At 45.3% G+C, this 22,740-nt stretch overlaps 1 protein-coding gene across 3 annotated transcripts in view; it reads left to right on the top strand.

Moving 5' to 3' along the window:
* The window catches only part of mypn (myopalladin), a 451,051-nt gene that overhangs the window by 181,984 nt on the left and 246,327 nt on the right, over nucleotides 1-22,740 (top strand). For all 3 annotated transcript variants that reach the window (XM_041210119.1, XM_041210117.1, XM_041210118.1), the window contains exons 4-6: nucleotides 12,367-12,418; nucleotides 13,527-13,653; nucleotides 16,194-16,265. In XM_041210119.1, the coding sequence (XP_041066053.1) occupies nucleotides 12,367-12,418; nucleotides 13,527-13,653; nucleotides 16,194-16,265 (251 nt within the window). The remainder of the gene's footprint in view (nucleotides 1-12,366; nucleotides 12,419-13,526; nucleotides 13,654-16,193; nucleotides 16,266-22,740) is intronic.

Below are 22,740 nucleotides of genomic sequence, written 5' to 3'. Positions count from 1 at the left end.
GGGTGTTTGGAATGTTTAAGCAGTTACAATTTAAAATGATTAGTAGCGATGTGTTTCATGTTGCACAACATAACCATCTAAGGAGTCTTACAACTATTTTTGCAAGAGCCATAGAAACATTACAGCGCTGAAAGTGGCCATTCAGCCAATCATGCCTGTGCCAGCCAGAAAAAGATGAAAAAGAAACTGGCCGCTCATTTTAACCCCACTTTCCAGCACCTGGTCCGTAGCCTTGCAGGTCACAGTGCTTCAGATGCAGATTCTAGGACCTTTTAAATGAGCTGAGCTCTTCAGCCTCAACCACCAATTTAGGCAGTGAATTCCAGATGCCCACCAACCTAAGCCCCCTGGTAATTGACCCCTAATCTAGGAGAAACAAGTCTTTACTGTCTACCCTATCTAGAATTCTCAAAATTTTGTACACCTTAATTAGGTCACCCCTCAGCCTCCTCTGTTCTAATGAAAACAACCCTAGCCTATCCAATCTCTCCTCATAGCTGCAATTTTCAAGCTCTGGCAGCATTCTTGTATATCTTCTCTGTACTCTCTCCAGGGCAATTATGTCCTTCCTGTAATGTGACCAGAATAGTGGCCTAACCAGCGTTTTATACAGTTCCATCATGACATCCCTGCTTTTGTATTCAATACCTCAATAAAGGAAAGCATTCCATATGCTTTCTTTACCACCTTATCCACCTGTCCTGCCACCTTCAAGGGCCATGACACAGGAGGAGGAGGCAGAGGAAAATGATGAGGCACCTGGCACAGGAGGAATACAGATTCTGGTTAAGTCTAATAAGTTTCCCTGATATCCACCTTTAATTAGAATTTTTTTAAACCGTCATTCTCCAGCCGTACAGAAATCATTCATTTTGAAAGTGAGGAATGACTGGGCGCCACCTTAATGTGTGGCAGATCAAAATTGTCCTGTTTGGGCAGAATCATCCCAGGTTTGCACTAAGTGCGGTAGCGGGCGGGTAATACGTTTTATCCACCAGCTGCAATGGCGGCTTTTCACGCCATTTCACCCGAAACCCGCCACATTAATTATGCATGTGTGGGAAACACGCCATTTCCATGGTGGGTCGGCTCTCATTTGCCTGACATGCCATCACCTCGCTGCTTCAGCACACCGGGCACCACATTTAAAGTCCAGCCATACACACACATCTCAGTGCTTCCAGCCCACGTCTGCAGTACAGAAGACATGGCCCTAAAAGGCAAAAAGACTGCCACCCCCAGCTTCAATAACTGGTCCCACAAGCGCTTTTTGGATGCAGTAGAGGCTCGCTGTGATGTTCTCCACCCTTGTTCTGGCTGTAGGTTGGGTGACAACCTCATTAAACCGGCAGTGATCACCGCCAACGCCCTTCAAAAGAGGACAGTCACCGAATGCCACAAGAGAATGAATGATCTCCTTCATTCCGCCAGGGGAAGTCACTCTTCCCATCACTCTAACATACATTCACAAACACATCACACACCCACAGAGCCCTCACTCACTGCCAGTTCAAGGGACATCACCATTCGCTCTCTCACACACACCTTCATTGTCCTCATCCCTTCCATGGGGCTACTCACCTCCCACCCAGGCATACTTATCATCTACAAAACAAAAACAGAATTACCTGGAAAAACTCAGCAGGTCTGGCAGCATCGGCGGAGAAGAAAAGAGTTGACGTTTCGAGTCCTCATGACCCTTCGACAGAACTTGAGTTCGAGACCAAGAAAGAGTTGAAATATAAGCTGGTTTAAGGTGTGTGTGTGGGGGGCGGAGAGATAGAGAGAGAGAGAGGTGGAGGGGGGGGTGTGGTTGTAGGGACAAACAAGCAGTGATAGAAGCAGATCATCAAAAGATGTCAACGACAATAGTACAATAGAACACATAGGTGTTAAAGTTAAAGTTGGTGATATTATCTAAACGAATGTGCTAATTAAGAATGGATGGTAGGGCACTCAAGGTATAGCTCTAGTGGGTTTTTTTTTATATAATGGAAATAGGTGGGAAAAGGAAAATCTTTATAATTTATTGGAAAAAAAAGGAAGGGGGAAACAGAAAGGGGGTGGGGCTGGGGGAGGGAGCTCACGACCTAAAGTTGTTGAATTCAATATTCAGTCCGGAAGGCTGTAAAGTCCCTAGTCGGAAGATGAGGTGTTGTTCCTCCAGTTTGCGTTGGGCTTCACTGCAACAATGCAGCAAGCCAAGGACAGACATGTGGGCAAGAGAGCAGGGTGGAGTGTTAAAATGGCAAGCGACAGGGAGGTTTGGGTCATTCTTGCGGACAGACCGCAGGTGTTCTGCAAAGCGGTCGCCCAGCTTACGTTTGGTCTCTCCAATGTAGAAGAGACCACATTGGGAGCAACGAATGCAGTAGACTAAGTTGGGGGAAATGCAAGTGAAATGCTGCTTCACTTGAAAGGAGTGTTTGGGTCCTTGGACGGTGAGGAGTGAGGAAGTGAAGGGGCAGGTGTTGCATCTTTTGCGTGGGCATGGGGTGGTGCCATAGGAGGGGGTTGAGGAGTAGGGGGTGATGGAGGAGTGGACCAGGATGTCCCGGAGGGAGCGATCCCTACGGAATGCCGATAAGGGGGGTGAAGGGAAGATGTGTTTGGTGGTGGCATAATGCTGGAGTTGGCGGAAATGGCGGAGGATGATCCTTTGAATGCGGAGGCTGGTGGGGTGATAAGTGAGGACAAGGGGGACCCTATCATGTTTCTGGGAGGGAGGAGAAGGCGTGAGGGCGGATGCGCGGGAGATGGGCCGGACACGGTTGAGGCCCCTGTCAACGACCGTGGGTGGAAAACCTCGGTTAAGGAAGAAGGAGGACATGTCAGAGGAACTGTTTTTGAATGTAGCATCATCGGACCAGATGCGACGGAGGCGAAGGAACTGAGAGAATGGGATGGAGTCCTTACAGGAAGCGGGGTGTGAGGAGCTGTAGTCGAGATAGCTGTGGGAGTCGGTGGGTTTGTAATGGATATTGGTGGACAGTCTATCACCAGAGATTGAGACAGAGAGGTCAAGGAAGGGAAGGGAAGTGTCAGAGATGGACCACGTGAAAATGATGGAGGGGTGGAGATTAGAAGCAAAATTAATAAATTTTTCCAAGTCCCGACGTGAGCACGAAGCAGCACCGAAGTAATCATCGATGTACCAGAGAAAGAGTTGTGGAAGGGGGCCGGAGTAAGACTGGAACAAGGAATGTTCCACATACCCCATAAAGAAACAGGCATAGCTGGGGCCCATGTGGGTACCCATAGCCACACCTTTTATTTGGAGGAAGTGAGAGGAGTTGAAGGAGAAATTGTTCAGCGTGAGAACAAGCTCAGCCAGACGGAGGAGAGTAGTGGTGGATGGGGATTGTTCGGGCCTCTGTTCGAGGAAGAAGCTAAGGGCCCTCAGACCATCCTGGTGGGGGATGGAGGTGTAGAGGGATTGGACGTCCATGGTAAGAGGAAGCGGTTGGGGCCAGGGAACTGGAAATTGTTGATGTGACGTAAGGTGTCAGAGGAATCACGGATGTAGGTGGGAAGGGACTGGACAAGGAGAGAGAGAAGGGAGTCAAGATAACGAGAAATGAGTTCTGTGGGGCAGGAGCAAGCTGAGACGATCGGTCTACCGGGGCAGTTCTGTTTGTGGATTTTGGGTAGGAGATAGAAGCGGGCCGTCCGAGGTTGGGCGACTATCAGGTTGGAAGCTGTGGGAGGGAGATCCCCAGAGGAGATGAGGTCAGTGACAGTCCTGGAAACAATGGCTTGATGTTCAGTGGTTGGGTCATGGTCCAGGGAGAGGTAGGAGGAAGTGTCTGCGAGTTGACGCTCAGCCTCCGCGAGGTAGAGGTCAGTGCGCCAGACAACAACAGCACCACCCTTGTCAGCGGGTTTGATGACAATGTCAGGGTTGGACCTGAGAGAATGGAGTGCAGTAAGTTCAGAGAGAGACAGGTTAGAATGGGTGAGAGGAGCAGAGAAATTGAGACGACTAATGTCGCGCCGACAGTTCTCAATGAAAAGATTGAGAAAAGGTAAGAATCCAGAGGGAAGGGTCCAGGTGGAGGGAGAATATTGGAGATGGGTAAAAGGATCCGTTGAACTGGGAGAGGACTACTGCCCAAAGAAGTGAGCCCGGAGACGAAGACGACGGAAGAAGAGTTCAGTATCATGCCGAGCCCGAAATTCATTGAGGTGAGGGCGTAAGTGTATGAAACTAAGTCCTTTGCTGAGCGCTGAACGTTCAGCATCGGAGAGGGGAAGGTCAGGGGGTATAGTGAATACACGGCTGGGGTTGGGATTGGAAGAAAGGGTGGGGGCGGAGGGACAGGCAGGGGTGGAGGGTCCTAGATGGGTGTTGGTGTCGATGAGTTGTTGGAGCTTGCGTTCCTTAGCACTTGAGAGAAAGAGAAAAAGTTTCTTGTTGAGGCGTCGGATGAGCCGAAGGATAAAATGAAACTGGGGGCACGCGCAGCTTTGAAAAAGGGTACGGCGGTGCTGCTGGAGGGAGAGGTCGAGTGTGTTCATATGGCGGCGCATGGCACTGAGTGTGGATTTCAGAATGTGACGGGAGCAGCAGTCCGAGAAACGTTTTATGTCCCGGAGATACCTGTAATCCTGGGTGGGTTGGCAGGTGTCCTGCTTACACTCTCTCCATCTCTATTCATGCAGGACAAGCTGGCACACAAGAGGGAGAGGTCACAGACCAGTGCAGGAATGCCTGAAATCAAGGTCCTCATGGACTTTCAAAACAGAGCCATCCAGCTGGCCAGCAAGGATCTGGACTGTTCCTGTGCTGACGGTGAGGTCGGCGGTGCTCAACCAAGTGAGGGTCCAGCATTGTTACATTCATCAGATAAACATGCTGTGACTGATGTGCCCTGTTTCACAGGCCACTGCCATGCACTAATTACCTCCCCTTGTTTCCGCACACATATCTGGAAAACAGCCCAACGGAGTCCACGGCCCTGAGCCTCCAATCAAGTCCCAAAGAAACCTCTGAAGAGGAATCTGAAGGCATCCTCCTTGAAGTCCCGTCACAGTGCTCACCCACACCCTCCACCAGCGTGGAGACACACACCTCGGTGGGGCCTAGCTTTAGAGTAGCCTCAGGACCACTATCTAGTGAGAACATCTCACTGTCTAATCTGCAGCAGGCAGCAGCAGAGACTTCCCAGGTGTACGGCACCCGGAGGACTGCTGGAGGCCAGAAATCTTCTGAGTCCGAGTCAGATGACAATCCTCTGGACTCACTCATGTCACAGTTGCTGGTGCTGAAAAGGTCAGCTTGGGAAATCAGGAAGGGATGTCTGCTAGACTCCTCAGATTGAAAGGCACGATGGAGGAGTCCGTCCGTCTTCACTCTGAGGTGATAGCGCTGGCATGCCAATGCACTGAGGTCAACACTGATAGGATGGCGGCCGCCATGGAGACCTTGGTCCAGGATGTTGTTCCTGCACTGCTGCGTGGGCTTAACTCCATCGCTGACACCATGGTTGGCCTCCAACAATGTGAACGCGAGAGGAGTGTGGGGCAGCTCGATCTCACTCCAGCTATCCCTCCTCCTCAATGAGTCAGCCAGGGGCCCTTGGACACCAATAGGGAGGAGTATCAGTAGGTATACCTCTGCAGGGCCATCCATTGAGGTGACTCCGGGAGTGTCCGGCCCATCTGAACCCCCTTTTCCTGTGTTCTCACCAGCTTCAGCTTCACAGGCCGAGGAGGATGTCAATGCCACATGGCAGGATTCTGAAAGCAGACCGTGGCCCTCCAGGTCTCGGCCCTCCAGAGGATGCCCGCCAAGGTCAACACAGACAGGGTGCAGCAGTCAGCAGGCTACTTCCACCTCCACTGTAGATGGCCGGGGAGCACCAAGACGTAGCGGTGAAGAAAGTTAAGAAGATGCAGTTGCACAGCCTGGGCATGGATTTTAATCACTTGTACATATTGTTCATTATTGTCAGTAAACTCCCAAGAATGCCTCCCTGCCTATGGCTCCTTGTTCTGATGAGCAGTGTCTGTGCCACTCAGAGGTGAAATCTTTCTGCACAAGATAAAGGTGGGTGTCTCAGTCCAGGGCCTCTTCCCTGAGCTTTCTGAAGCCTTCAGACCAAAGTGATGGCCCGGCCTCACACTCCCTGAATACATTACTGATGCCTGCACCTCAACGGTGCTTGTCATTGCTGCCAGAATGTGGTGGGCAGGCGTCACCGAGTTCCATCATTCTTTCTGCGTGCTCTCAGTACCTTTAAGGTGGGGCTGGCCCCCATTTCTTCAGCATTTGTGACCAGTGACGCTTTGCTGTTGAAGGGCTCAGGTGCTGAAGGCGGACAAAGGATCAGATGCTTTTAAAGTTTCATGGCTGTGCCTCTATGATATAACCCTGATCACAGAGCACAAGCGAGCTGCCCTCAGCCAGACAGGATTCAGATATTCTCAGAGGCTATGTGAAGTTCTATGGAGTGTCCTAACTGCATGTCATCATCATCCTCCTGCAATTAAACGACTATTAGGGCCTCCACTGAGTCTCCATTACAGGAGTATTATTGCCATAAACCATACTTGTGTCAAACATTCACAGATTGCAATGTGAGGTTCTATGGTGTCTCCACACTGCATGTCTTCATCATCCTCCACAAATCTAGCAGCTATGAGGGCCTCCCGAGCATGCCTGTCTCATCTTGCCAGTGCCAGGGCATTATCCCCATCGTCGTTGCCTTCTAGGACCTCCTCATCAGATGAGACCTCCAGCTCCTTCATCTTCTCCTCAGTCAGCTCCTCTCCTCATTGCAGTACAAGGTTGTAAAGGGAACAGCAGATGACAATGATGGGTGACATCCTCTGTGGACTATATTGCAGGGCTCCACCAGACTGGTCCAGGCACCGGAACCCCATTTTCAGCATCCCGATGTTCTGCTCCACCAGTTTGCAAGTTGCAACATGAGCCTCATTATACCATCGCTCTGCTGCAGTCTGAGGCTGCCACACGGGTGCCATCAACCATGTCCTCTGGGGGTAGCCCTTGTCCCTGAGGAACCATCCCTGCACCTTCTGTGGACCCTGGAAGACTTCAGTGATCTGTGAACGACTGAGACTGTAGGAGTCGTGGGTACTCCCTAGAAACCTTGTCCAGACCTGCAGAATCCATCTGTGGTGGTCGCACATTCAGCGAATGGAATTCCTTGTGGTTGACATAGTTGACCCTTGTTGTGATGGAGACCTGAGCACCACGTGAGTGCAGTCGATGGCACACTGCACCTGTGGGAAACTCGAGATCTGGGCAAATCCAATCACTCTTGCATCCTGGCTCTCCTGGTCCTGGGCGAAATGCATAAAGTTGTGTACCTTCTAGAAGATGGCGTCCATGACCTCATGGATGCATTTGTGGGTGGAGGCTTGTGATATCCCACAGATGTCACCTATGGAGCCCTGAAAGGAGCCACTGGTATAGAAATTAAGCGCCTTGGCATTTTCACAGCCACTGGCAGTAGATGCCCTCCATGTCCTGTGGCGCCAAATCCTGCAGTCACTGGCAGATGTGACCAACTGGTTCCCTAGACATGTGCACTCTTTGGCGACACTGGTTCTCAGTCACCTGCAGGAATGAAATGAAGTGTCTATAGACCCTGGGTCTAGCTAGGCCTCGACCAGCAACGGCTCGCTGTGGCTCTTCCGCGCCATATGCGGGAGCACCAGCTACCCCTTCTTCCAGAGGATGCTGCTCCTCCCTTTGCGCAGCCAGGTGCCTCAGTCACTCTCTTCTCGGTCGTCCTCGATCTCTGTAAGCCATCAAGCATACAGCTAGGTCACCAGGCTCCATGATCCTGATGTACTCCTCCTGCAGAATGAAAGGGAAAGATGCGTGGGTTACCATGGGTGTACTAAGAACCTGTCTTGGTTAAGTCTGAAGACCCCTTAATGCTTCCCGGAGAGCGCTGGCCAGCACTTGGATGGCCAGAGTTTAGTGCGCTGCATGGCTGCCCGAAACTCCACCCACTCCCACCCCACTCCACCTGACCAATTGGCGGCAGCTTTGGTCTGCCCTCAGGCGCAGGCCTTTCTTCTAACCCACAGTGCAAGGCTGCATTGTTAGCCTGAACTGTGAGGGAGGCTGGTCCAAACTGGGATGATGACATTGCAAGGGGCTGTGAATGCCTCCACCAGCGACTGCTCCATGGCCAGCTTTCGCAAGAACATTGTACAACTTGCCTAGTCGTCCAATTGTTCTGAAGTCCACTAAAATGCTCAATACTTTGCAGTCTGTGCCTGAAGGGTGAAAAGCTCTGGAATACTTTGTGGCACTTTGATGCCTCTACGTTGCTTGAGTGGGCAGAGAAACTAGAGGCCAAACTCCAATCATATCAATGTGGCTGCGCCTGAACTGTCTCAGCTGCAGATGAATTGTCACTTTATACAAGGTTTCCCTAATGTGTGGTCACTCCCTCTTTTCCATCCTGCACCCCGCATGTGCTTGTGTGTGACTTTCAAGTGCAGGGCAGCCCTTGACCAACGTGACTCAACCGCAGGGCAACCCTCCACCACCGCCCCCCCCTCCCCCCACCTCACACTGACGTGGGCGGACGATCCAGCAAGGATGCGGAACTATTCCAATGGGCTGGGCTGATCGTGATCTGCAGATGTATTACAATGAGATTGCCGATGTCCAATGACGGGAAACGTGGCCCTCCATAAGTCGGTAGTTAGGAAGGCAAATGCGATGTTGGCATTTATTTCGAGAGGACTAGAATATAAAAGCAGGGATGTGCTGCTGAGTCTTTATAAGGCTCTGGTCAGACCACATTTAGAATATTGTGAGCAACTTTGGGCCCCATATCTCAGGAAGGATGTGCTGGACCTGGAGAGGGTCCAGAGGAGGTTCATGAGAATGATCCCAGGTATGAAAGGCTTAATATATGAGGAACATTTGAGGACTCTGGGTCCATACTCGATGGAGTTTGGAAGGATGAAGGGGGATCTGATTGAAACTTACAGAATACTGAAAGGCCTGGATAGAGTGGACGTGCTGAAGATGTTTCCATTAGTAGGAGAGACTAGGACCCGAGGGCACAGCCTCAGAGTAAAGGGAAGACCATTTAGAACAGAGATGAGGAGAAACTTCTTTAGCCAGAGAGTGGTGAATCTATGGAATTCGTTGCCACAGAAGGCTGTGAAGGCAGGTCAATGAGTGCATTTTAGATCAAGATAGATAGGTTCTTGATTGGTAAGGTGATCACAGGGAGAAGGTAGGAGAATAGGGTTGAGAAACTCATCAGCCATGATTGAATGGTGGAGCAGACTAGATGGGCCGAATGGCCTCATTTCTGCTCCTATGTCTTATGGTCTTATGGTCTTGTCCGCTCACGCCACCAAACATGCCCGACGCCAGCGGGCATGGATGATTCCGCCCTTTTTTCCAAACAAACGGCCTGCCCTGTTCCGGTTGTGGGGCTACTGGTTTATTGGCTTCTTTTCTCACTTGTTTAGAGGAACCTGCAGGCATGGGATTGGCTGCAACCTAAGCAACACCACCTAACACCATCTCCTCTCCATAAATCGCTTGTGGAAGTTGAGTCTACTTCAAACACACTGCACAGTTCTAGCTAATGCTGAACACGACCACTTGGTTCTCTGGAATCTGTCTCCTAGAGTGGCAAAACTAGCCATCATCAAATCTTGGATTTTGGACCTCAGCATCATCACCAGGAGCATTCATAAGAAATGCTTTAACTGTGTGAAGAGCTAGCACTCATGAACTCTATCTTACGTATATCACCGATGGTTCACATTGCTTAATTGGATTCTGCAGAGCAGACAACTGTTTCTGCATGACATCATTCAACTGTGTTCATCATGCTATTTCAGTTCAGTATGGTCAGAATCATGATTCTTCAGACTCTGTAGTAGACTCTGTATCTCCACATGGCAGCAGCAGCAGCAAGCTTCTACTTCAGCCATCAGCTCTGTCCCACCTCCACCGTGAAGAAGTGACTTTCCCTGTATTTTCTTTTTCAAAGTATTCCAGAATGTGTATCTCCAGGCTAAGCATTCTTGAAGAGGTGATGATGCTGACAGTTGAGGTGAGACTTATTGTGGAAAGGATCTAGCTTAACTGCTCCTGGAGTGATGGGATATATTTGCCAGCAGGAGAAAATGCTCACACAAAGAGAAGTTGCTGCTGCATAGACCGTATATGGGAGAGCTTAGTCATGTTGGGCACATTGCCCATACTCCAATTAAAGATGCCCAGAAATCCATAGCAGGTGCACTTAACCCAGCAGTCCGGATATTCCAGGGGCAAAAGTAAGGTGGATCAATCATCAAGGGCTAAAATTTGGTGTGGGCCATTTTGTGTTCCATTTTCTGATGGAATTAGTAGTTGGATTAAAATATCTCTGCCCTCCGCCATGAGTTGCTATGCAAATGACGGGCTTAAAGTGGGATGATGTCATCTGTCCTAAATCTAGTCAGTTCTGACTTAGGGTCTCAGATATGATATGGCTGAATAAAATTTCTTACAATAGTTAATCTATTTAAGCGGTGCTGGTTGAGCTTCAACTCATGCCACAATGTGTTTAAAACCATTTGAACAACGCAATGTACATTCAGGAATTTGATTTAATATTTCATTCATAGGATTGTGAAACAGTCCCTCAGTATCTCAGTCTAGATTTTGTACTCAAATCCTGAAATGGGGCATAAAGCTGAAACTTTTGGATATACAATTATGATGTCATGATACTTACATTGCACACATTGTGAGCTTAATGATGAGTCAGGACACAGGTCTGAATGTATGCTACCTTGAACCAAGTTGATGGACATGAAGCTCACTTTGTCTCCTTCGCCACACTACCTGCCCATATCTTGTACGTTTTAATAATATAGTCATTTAATGGTTGAACTCAACACTTACTGATCATACAATTAAGTGAAATCAAAGTTTATACTGTTCGAACGTTTGAATTTTGGTGAGAATATCCAAAAGAAAGATCATCCAATGTTACCAAATCTTTTTCACCTCCACTGTTAAGGCCTCTAAATCTTCCTCAGTCAGTTTGTTTACTTAAGACTTCAGCATTTTTAAACTGTTCAATTTGAATTCTAAACAAATTTGCTGAATTGATATCCCTCTGAAACAAATATAAGTCCCATTGAAATAAATGAAGATAAGACCAAAAACTGCAGAAAGAGATTTCTACAAGTTTGGTGACCTTTGGGATCAACAGTTTTACTCCTTTTGGTAACAGTTGAAAAAACAGCTGGACCATAAATAAATATATCTTATTGTAGGAGTTAAAAACAGACTTTCAGAAAGATGAACAAGTTGAATAATAAACAATAATACATTTAAAATAAAAAGTAAAATGCTGGAAATGCACAATGGGTCAGTTAACATCTGTATATTGAACATTTGTCAAGGTTTTGGATGTGGTACTTTTTAGGTGGTATTTTAATGAGCAAGTTCAGAGATGCTGCATTCTTGCCATTGAGCATGGGTCAGATAATTGGGATAATCTTATCTAACTTTCTCTTGACACAAATGAGTCTGCACTCCGAAGTGTAGCCACTGTGATTTGGCCATGAAAGTAAAGGAAGTTGGGGAGAAATTGAACTACATTGTGCCTGAAAACAGGAGCACAAAGATCTAAATTAGAGGCTTCTGAACACAAGTCTGGTGCTATTTTGGTTTGGATGCTCTAGGCGTCCTTGAGCATCAGTCTAAATCAGCCTTGGGTCCCCTGCATTTGCCATTGAGGGGTTAATGCTTACGTAAAGCCCCCTTCCTGAAATTGAGTTGCTGTGATGGGAGTGGTGTCAGGCCTGCTCCACTCAGCATTTTCAGAAGTAGATAAAACTGACCACAAACTGCCACCTAAAAGATAGCTTTTTATAAAAGCCATCATGTCGAGCTAGGAGGAGCAGGAGCATTCCTTCCTGCTTCACAATTTACCTGAGGCTCACTCCCAATCCATGGTTACCATCATCCTCCCTTTCTCTTTCATTCTCCAGCACCCAACTGCAGGAGCTACCTGACTTCCATCTCCACTTTGCTGGCAAGCTGTGAGGGGCATGTGGTGGATGTCAGCAGCTCACCAGACTTTTAAAAATGAGGACCAGAAATCACTATTGATCAGGCCTCAGGGCTACCTTTCAGGCATAGAGAACATTCCCTGCACCCAGTTCACGCTAGCCTAGAGATGCTAATGACTTTCTCCTCTTGGCCCTTTCACATTTCTCAGTGACTAACAGCTCTTAATTATTTGTGTCATTATAAATTATCCTGTTTCTATAGAATAAGTGGACCCGTTATTAGAAAATATTTGGCAGTTTATTTAAACCAGACATTTCAACCTTTTTCCATTATATATTGCACAGGACTCTCTTCATCTGAATCCGAGCCAGACTCTGTAAAGGAAGACATGACTCAGTAAGTACAATAAAGACCTGTCACACTCTGCAGATTCTGACACATTTTGTTGATCATCAAATGACTGGAAATATTTACATCATGTTCTCTACAGTGTTCTCTACAGTGGGCTACAAGTTAAAAAGTTGGGTCAGAGTAAAGTTATTTCTGTTCTGTAGTCTGTATGTATTCTGCATGTAAACTGTTATACATACCCTGGGAATAGTTGATGTTGATCTTATCTACACACCAGGGGCAGGGTTTTTCCTATGGCGGGCAGGCTGTGTGGGAGCAGGTGGGGGCGGGCATGGAGCCAATCGCCACACGCAATTGGCTCCGTGCTGCCATTTTACGTGGCCTGCCCAGCATAATACGTGACCAGTAGCGCTCAGTGCTACCTGTGCGGGCGGGGGGAGGAGGGAGAGTCGGGGCCAGCGCTCTTGCGCACATGCGCATGAAAGAGCGCAGCAATCTCCCTGAGGCATGGAGCTGCCTCAGGGAGATTGAATGGATATTAAAATAATTAAAGAAATGATTTAAAAATGTATTTAAACAAGCATGAAACCCCTTCTACGGGTGGGATGAGATTTCATGTAGGTTTTAAAATATTTAATTAAAATTTTTTTAAAAGTTTTGGACATGCCCCAACTCGTGTGACACTGACATATCAGGGATTTTTGTTTTCTCTTTTTAATATTTTTTATTGTAGAGCTGAACTCCCTGAGGCAGCACTTAGCCTCAAGGAGATGAGTGCGCTCTTTCATGCACATGTGCAAAAAAGCGCACTCTCAGGTTTCAGGATTTCATACCCCCCCCCTCCCCCCTCCACCCCCACAGGGAGGGTATAGGGCTTCCTGGCGGATGTCACATTGGGCGGGCCTTAATTGGCCTGCCCACGTAAAATGGCGGCGCACCCCCGATTGGGGGTGCCGATCAGAGGTTCACCTCTTGCACTTCAATTTCCCCCCCCAATGGGGGGAAAATCCTGCCTGTAATGAATGAAATCCTTTGTGGATTTTATTTTTTAGTGAATGATTTTTAAAGCTCAGATTATATAAGACTGAAAAGAATTGAAAGCCAGAAGGACATCAGGGTATTGGGTCTAACCGATATTGTGTTTTATATATAGGGTTCAAGATAAGATTCACATTACTGTTGCAGCTCCGTCCCCTCCCTCCAATCCTGCAACTGTTCATTCAGAGTTCCACCAGTTACATCCCACAGTTGACCCACCTCCAGTGCGCCCAATTCATCAGGTATGATTGATTCATTGTTCTGTGCTCTTTTCAGTATTTACCTAGAGTCATAGAGATTAAAGCACAGAAGAAGGCTATTTGGGCCATCACATCTGTGCCAATGCTAGCTCTTCAACTGAAGCTGTGTAACTACCACAATTTTTCTGTTCTTTTCTCATGTTCTCACGTTCTTCTTTCTTAAATACTGGTAAAATTATTTTTTAAAATTTTGGGGAAAATGTTCCAGTCAAAAGGCAGGTTTGTGTGCATTTGGAGAATCAAATCCCCTGAAATTGAGGTCAGGTTAGGATCCTCACATCATCCTGCCCTCTTCCAGGTTCCTGCAGGGCAGGATTCAAGGCCTCAGGAAGCTTAGACTCTCACAGCAGCCTTCTGAAACAAGACCTCCTTCCCAGTGGAGCAGGTGGGCATGCGCTGCCAGTGACCGAGAAGATGCTTGTGACTGTAGAGCCAGGCCCAGTTAACCACACCTAACCACGCCCTGGTTAACTGCTGATGCAAAGTTGTGTGCGCCCTTCTCCTTCAAGGAGGTTCTATAGACTCTGGAACAGTTCCTACAGATTGGAAGGTAGCTAATGTAATCCCCTTATTTAAAAAGGGAGGTAGAGAGAAAACGGAATTATAGACCAGGCAGCCTGACGCCGTTAGTGGGGAAAATCCTATAGTCCATTATAAAAGATATAATAGCTGAGCACTTCGAAAGCAGTGGCAGAATCAGACAGAGTCAGCATGGATTTACAAAAGGGAAATCATGCTTGACAAATCTACTGGAATTTTTTGAGTAGAGTTGGTGAGGGGGAGCCAGTGGATGTGGCTTATTTGGACTTTCAGAAGGCTTTCGACAAAGTCCCACATAAGAGATTAGCAAAATTAAAGTGCATGGGATTGGGGGAGTGTATTGAGATGGATAGAAAACTGGATGGCAGACAGGAAACAAAGAGTAGAAATAAACGGGTCTTTTTCCGAATGGCAGGCAGTGATTAGTGGGATATTGCAGGGATTGGTGCTGAGATTCCCACTATTCACAATATATATTAATAATTTAGATGAGGGAGCTAAATCTAATATCTCCAAATTTGCAGATGACACAAAGCTGGGTGGGAGGGTGAGCTGTGAGGAGGATGCAGAGATGCTTCAGTGTGATTTGGACAAGCTGAGTGAGTAGGCAAATGCATGGCAGATGCAGTAAAATGTGGATAAATGTGAGGTTATCCACTTTGGTAGCAAAAAGAGGAAGGCAGATTATTATCCACCTGGAATATTGTGTGCAGTTTTGGTCTCCTTATCTGAGGAAAGATGTTCTTGCTATAGAGGGAGTGCAGCGAAGCTTTACCAGACTGATTCCTGGGATGGTGGGACTGACATATGAGGAGAGATTAGTCGGTTAGGATTATATTCGCTAGAGTTCAGAAGATTGAAGGGGGCTGTCATAGAAACCTATAAAATTCTAACAGGACTAGACAGGGTAGATGCAGGAAGGATGTTCCCGATGGTGGGGGAGTCCAGAACCAGGGGCTACAGTCTGAGGATACGGGGCAGATCATTTAGAACTGAGATGAGGAGAAATTTCTTCACCCAGAGAGTAGTGAGCCTGTGGAATTCACTACCACACAGAGTAGTTGAGGCTAAAACATTGTATGTTTTCAAGAAGGAATTGGATATAGCCCTTGGGGCGAAAGTGATCAAAGGATATGGGGAGAAGCAGCAGCAGGCTATTGAGTTGGATGATCAGCCATGATCATGCTGAATGGCGGAGCAGGCTCAAAGGGCCAAATGGCCTACCTCTGCTCCAATTTTCTATGTTTCTATGAGAGAAAACAAAGAGCTATTGTGTTCATAATGGTTTGTGTGGAGAGGAAGAAAAGACAACATTTGTGGAGGGTGACTGTGAGAGGGCAATAGCATGAGGGTGAGTGTTAGTGTTGGCTGCTTAGATGGAGATGTGAGGTACTTACAGAGAGAGGAAGGAGTGAAGCTGCAAGGCGTCCAGCCCTTTGAGCCTGCTCTGCCATTCATCATAGTTCTGTTGAAGGGTCATGAGGACTCGAAATGTCATCTCTTTTCTTCTCCGCCGATGCTGCCAGACCTGCTGAGTTTTTCCAGGTAATTCTGTTTTTGTTTTGAATTTCCATCATCTGCAGTTTTTTGTTTTTATCACTGGAACAAGCAGGTCTGTCAGCATCTGTAAAAAGGACTTCTTAATGTTTCAGGTGTTTGGCCTTTATCAGGATTTCAGAAGGTCTATCAATCTAGCCAACACCTTCAAGGGGAGCCACATTTAACAGGGCTGTGAGTTAGAAATGGGTCTGCAATATTATGGCACATTTTTTTCATGAGCTCCCCTCGTGTGCGTCGCCCTGCGCCCTGTTGGAGGCCATGGGATTGGTATGTTTGCCCTTACACCTGAAACATTAACCTATCTGTTCTCTACTTAAGTGCAATTAGATCTGCTATGCTTTTCCAGGGTGTACAATTTTTTGTTCTGACCTCTACCGATTTTTTTTCTGAAAACGGGTAAAACTTTATTATTGTTCCACTAGATACAAAGCCCCACAAATTTGCTGCAGGGATTGGATGGACTACCCCTCATGGCTGCTCCAGTTTTTACAAAGGTATTGTAAGTTGAAAGAAATTATTTGTTTGATTGATAAACCAATCTATCATCCCTGTGAGAGCCTACCAATGGGTTGGGCCATTGTGCGCGGAAGCCGTGTGGCAAATTTTGCAATGTCCAATTTTTAGGAGACTAGCCTGCTGTCAGCCCGAGCTGATTTATAACCTCAATAATTTTATTAATTGATCCAATACCAGCTTGCAGATAGTTTTTGCCAGCTCACCTCCCCATGTAACATGGCACTCCCACTGTGCTAATTGGGATAGTTTCAGAACAGATCTACGAGCCCAAAGTTGGGTATCCATGAGGCACAGTGGGCCATCAGAAGCAGCAGAACTCTATTAAACCACAATCTGTAACTTCATGACCTAACATGACCCTACTTTACTATTACCATCAAGGCAGGGCAATGATGAGTGCAGGAAAGCGTGCCAGGAGCAGCAGCAGGCATACATAAAAGTGAGGTGTCAACTATTGAAGCTCCAGCACAGGACTACATACATGCTAAACAGCAGAAACAGCACGTGACAAGCAATCTCACAACTAATAGATCAGATCCAAGCTGTGCTGTCCTGGCATACCAAACGTGAATGGTGGTGGACAATTAAACAACTAACTGGAGGAGGAGGCTCGACAAATATCCCAATCCTCAATGTTTGGCAGGCCAGTGCAAAAAGACAAGACTGAAGCATTTACAATTAGCTTCAGCCAGAAGTGCTGAGTGGATGATCCATCTCAGCTTCCTGAGGTCCCCAACGTCACAGATGCCAGTCTTCAGCCAATTCGATTCACTCCACGTGACATAAAAAAAACAGCTGAAGGCACTGGATACAGCAAAGGTTGTGTCCCCTGACAACATTCCGGTGCAGTACTGAAGACTGGTCCTCCTGCCGTGACCCTAGCCAAGCTGTTCCAGTACAGCTACAACACTGGCATCTACCTAGCTATGAGGAAACTCGCCCAGATATGTTCTGTCCACAAACAGCAGGACAAATCCAACCAGGCCAATTACTGCCCCATCAGTCTACTCTCAATCATCAGAAAAGTGATGTAAGGTGTCATTGACAGTGCTGTCAAATGGCACTTACTCAGCAATAACCTGCTCACCGATGATCAGTTTGGGTTCTGCCAGGGTCACTCAGCTCCTGACCTCATTACAGCCTTGATCCAAAAAAGGATAGAAGAATTCAAGAAATGAGGTGAAAGTGACTTCCCAAGACATCAAGGCAGCATTTGACCCAATGGCATCAAAGAGACTCAGAAAAATTAAAGTCAATGAAAATCAGAGGGAAAAGTGTCTAGCGGTTGGAGTCATACCTAGCACCATGGAAGATGGTAGGGGTATTTGGAGGTTAATCATCAGAAAATTGCTGCAGAAGTTCCTCAGGGTTAACATTCTAGGCCCAACCACCTTCAGCTGCTTCATCAATGACCTTCCTTGGATCATAAGGTCAGAGATGGAGATGTTTGCTGATGATTGCATCATGTTCAGTACCATTGGCAACTGCTCAGATACTGAAGCAGTCCATGTACATATGCAGCAAGACAACATTTTGGCTTGGGCTGATAAGTGCCAGGCAGTGACTATCTCTAACAAGCAGGAATCTAACCATCTCCCCTTGACATTCATTGACATTTATCATTGCTGCATCCTCCAAAAACAATATACTTCAGGGTACCATTGACTAGAAACTTATCTGGACCAGCTATATAAATACTGTGGCTACAAGAACAGAGGCTGAGAATTCTGTGGCGAGTAACACACATGACTCCCCAAAGCCTGTCTGTCATTTAAAGTCACAAGTCAGGAATGTGATGAAATACTCTGCACTTTCCTGGATGAGCACAGCTCCAACAATGCTCAAGAAGCTTGACACTGTCCAAGACCAAGCAGCCCACTTGATTGGCAACCCATTCACCATTTTAAACATACACTCTCTCCATCACCAGCATCCAGTGGCAGCAGTGTGTACCATCTATAGGATGCACTGCATCAACTCGCCAAGCCTCCTTGAATATCACCTTCCAAATCCATAGGTATCTACAGGGCCTCAGATGCATGGAAATACCATCACCTGAAGTTTCCCTCTAAGCCACACACCATCCTGACTTGGAACTATATTGTCTTAATTTCACTGTTGCTGGGCCAAATTCCTGCAACTCCCTTCCTAACAGCACTGTAGGTATAGTGCTTAAACCAGAAGGACTGTTTAAGAAAGTGGCTCATCACCACTTTCTCAAGAGAATTTAAGGATGGGCAACAATTGCTGGCCATATAAGTGATGGTGACATCTCATGAAACTATTAAAAAAAACCTCCTTATGTAAATCCATGACCTGTCCTGCTGAAGTTAGATACTTGGAGCTAAGCTTTTATTGGAAAAGCTAATGTTGAATTTGTGTTTTTTATTTAAAAATATTAGTGTTCATTTGTATTTTTTCCTCTATGTTAGTTTTTATTGCAATGGAGGTCACCCTTTCTTTATGTTACGATTTCTTTTACCCCAGTCTTTTTGATTGCTATAGCAATACGTTCCAACAAATGTAGAGAGCGGAAGTTCCTTTGTAAGATTTTGGGGGTCTTTGCACCCCCTTAAGGCAGGAGCAGATTTGGCAGCAAAGCTTTGTTGTGAATTGTCTTTATTGAGACAAAGTCAAGGCAAGTTTATTAAGTTCTCAGAAAAAGTACTTCAGCAAACTTGGGCAGTGATTTACAGTTGAATCCGGAATATACTCCTGTGTCAAGATCTGGATGGCAGTTCACACAAAACAGTTTCTCTCACATGTTTGGTCTTTGACCTTTGAGCCTCTCTTCTTCTCTCTCTCTTTCTCCCCCTCTCTCTCTCGCTCTCTCTCTCTCTCTCTCTCTATCTCTCTCTCATTTTCTCCCTTGTCTCTTATCTTGTTTTGTTCTTGTCCTGGATGGTCTTACTCTCCGCCATACTAAAAACAAAGTGAGGGTCTCTTTTATTCGGGCTGTTATCGAATTAACCACTTTCCTCAACCCAATCATCTTCAGCCCCATGTATGAGCGGGCGCTTCCCTTGACCAACCAGGTTGTGGCTGTTGCTACCCTTACATATTTCCATAAGTAATGTATCTCAGTGTTCATACATACCGTGGCTCCTTATCTGGTAGAGAGAGACATCTACATTCCATTCTCACACATAAGCAGTGTTCCACAGAAAACCTTCAGGGTCTTGTCCATTTGCTGCAAATAGGTTCTTTTAAAACTTGACACAAACTCACAGAATTCTGCTGCCTTGGCATCTTTTCTATACTCTATTATATACTCTTCTTTGTAGAATATTAAAGTGGGAAAACTTAGAAATATATAGAGTATAGAAGTCAATTATTAGTAAACTGTAAGGTTAGATTTTAGTTTCTAACAAAGTTAAATTTTAACAATTAGTATTCTTGTTAGTAACCTAATAACCTTACACTTTCAAGATTCCTTAGCAATCCATGACTTAGATGAGGAAGGTAAGTTCTTGAAGGGCCACCAAATGTGGGTGTGATGACATCTTACATATGCCTGGACCAAATTAATGCACTTCAACTCTTGGGCATGTTGGAGGAGAGCTGCCTTTGCCCCTGTTCTGTTTTACTGGAGAAGAGTTATTTCTCCAGGCTGATCATTCCTTTACATTGACTGTATCAGAAGTGGCTTAGTTGTATCATGAAGCTATTAATGTATATAATGTTATTGGGAAATATTTTTATTTTAAAATAGAGGTTTAGTCTGTGGGAGTGTCTTAATTGGATTAAAGCCAGCTAGCCTGGGTGGTTTGATGTGTACTAGTTTTGAGATTTAAACAGAGAGTAGAGTGTATTTCTATTTTATGAATAGAGCATTCAAGAAGTGGGGTGAAAACTGATACCGATCTAGCAGATACCACGCAATATGTTTATGTCATTAATAAAATTGGTACTATGAAAGGGGTTTTATTGTTAGAGAGGTTTAGTTCAGAGGTTGGTGATACAATGAGAATTTACATTCAATGGGCTGTTCTAGGTATAATGTCAGTAGTTTTGTGCGTGTAGAGGAGAGGCAATGTGAGATCAAAGGCAGCTGTAAGCCTCCAACTGTCTCCACAGGAATCAAAGTGAAAAGAACCTCATTTTGAATTTGTAAGATGAAAATTATTTGCCTGGTGTCTAGTTAAGTCTATGGGTTGCTATTGCCTTAGTGGAGATTAGTTTGGGAATTTGTTAAAAGTTACAATTGTAGTAATTTGCAGCCATGTGTATATATTTAACTTGTGTGAATTAATAAAATGTTTCATTTAGCTTAATTATAAAACCCCTCGAGGTGGTATGATTCCTGAATTTAGAGTTGCATCTCAAACATAACACTTAAAATTAAAGTTATGACAGTTGTTTAAAGTTTCCCTCTGGGACTTTTAAATAACTCAGCTGTACCAACTGCGCACAAGTTGGTAGCATGTGTGCCTCTAACTTACAAGGTTCCGGATTCAAGTCCTGCTCCAGGGCTTGAGCCATCTTTTGGATGAGATGTTAAACCAAGCCCCATCAGTCTGTTTGGGTGGATTTAAAAGATCCCATGGCACTATTTCTAAAATAATTATCCCCCTGTCAACATCATAAAAAACAGATTATCTGTTCATTGTGATATTGCTGTTTGTGGGAGTTTGCTGAGTGCATATTGGCTGCCACATTACAACAGAGACTACACCTCAGAAAGTAAAGCTGTTTGACACATCCCGTTGTGTGAAAAGTACAATATAAATGTACATATTTATTTTACATCATTACGTTCTGGAGAGTATCCTTTGCATTTAATTTCCAGTTATGTTAATGCGCGACAGAGGTTTGGAAAGTGAAAGAAACCCTAATTTTACATGCTGTAGTTTTACATCCACCACATTCATTTCTTCTTTCTTTCAAAAGGTAAATTAGTCAGCATTCTGGTGAAATTAATGATAAACCAACATGGTGGGGTTTTTTTTGCATGTGACATATGAAAAAACAGAATACAATTTTCAAACAGTTACAATCTATTTAATAACACTTTTTCTAATATGGAACATATGGTCAGGACTAGACCATTCTGCCATTCAGTTAGATCATAGTCGATCTCTACCTCATTTACTCCCCTTTGCCCCATGACCCTTGATCCCTTACCAAACAAAGATCAGATTTTCATTGCCTTTTATATCAAAAATTGCTTCTTGATTTCAATCCTAAATGACCTAGGTCTAATTTTAAGTACCCCCTTGCTTTGGATTACTCCAGCAGAGGAAAGAACTTCTCTGTATCTACCCTATCGAATCCCTTAATCATTTTAAATACCTAAATTAGATCTCTCCTCAATCTTCTAAACTCAGAGGAATACAAACAACATTTATGTAACCTGTCTCATAATTTTACCCTTTAAGCTTTGGCATTGTTTTGGCCCATCTGTTCTGTACTCCCTCCAAGTTCAATATATCTTTCCTGAGGTACTGTTGTAGACAACTGAGTGCAGTACTCCAGAGAGAGATATGTCTGACTAAGGCTGTCTGATTGAGGCTCCTCACTCTTGCATTTCAGTCCGATTGAGAAATTCCATTACCCTTTTTATGCCATTTGCACTAGGTTTTAGTGATTAGTGACCTAAACGCTTTGCTCATCCAAAGTTCCTAATCTCTCACCATGAAGAAAATATTCAGATTTTGCTTTCACAAATCCAACACTGAGAATGGATGTTGCTTTTTTAATAATATAGGGCTCTTTGCGGGATTATTAAAATTTCTTGATTGGGCTAGAGTTTGTGAATCCAAGGTATATGAGTACGAGATTAATGCTGAACTCAGGAGCTTTGTGTTGAGGGGTTTTAAAAGTGGTTAGACTGCAACATGGCTTTGTCAATTGCTATGACTTTTCTGGGAGTGGAAAATGTATCTGTGGAGTATTTGAAATCTCTGACTTAAACTCAGTTAGAGAAATTAGCAGAGAGAGTGCAGGTAGAGATGAAAGTGGAATTTCGTAAGACTGATATGGTGATTTTGATTCCTTTGAGGAATCTGATTTAACTAGAAATCTGCCTAAATTTACAGAGAATGGAGTTGAGAGATTTTTCACCTCATTTGTAAAGATAGCTATGAAATTGAATTGGCCAAGACATGCGTAGGTTATATTACAGAGTGTTTTTTCAGGTACAGCAATGAATATGTAGGCAAGCTTATCAGAGGAGCAGTCTGCAGATTACGAAACAGTAAAGAAAACAATATTAAATGCTTATGAGCTTGCCCCTGAAGCGTATCATTTGAAGTTTAGGAATCTAACAAAAAGACTTAATCAGACTTATGTGGAGTTTGCAAGAGAAAAAGACATTATCTGGGACCAATAGTTTTTTTAAATTCATTCACGGGATGTGGGCTTCGCTGGCTGGGCCAACATTTATTGCCCATCCCTAGTTGCCCTTGAGAAGATAGTGGTGAGCTGCCTTCTTGAACTGCTGCAGTCCATGTG

The sequence above is a fragment of the Carcharodon carcharias genome, chromosome 17 (genome assembly GCF_017639515.1).
Source record: "Carcharodon carcharias isolate sCarCar2 chromosome 17, sCarCar2.pri, whole genome shotgun sequence".
Lineage (NCBI taxonomy): Eukaryota > Metazoa > Chordata > Chondrichthyes > Lamniformes > Lamnidae > Carcharodon > Carcharodon carcharias.
This window is presented reverse-complemented; position numbering and strand designations above follow the sequence as displayed.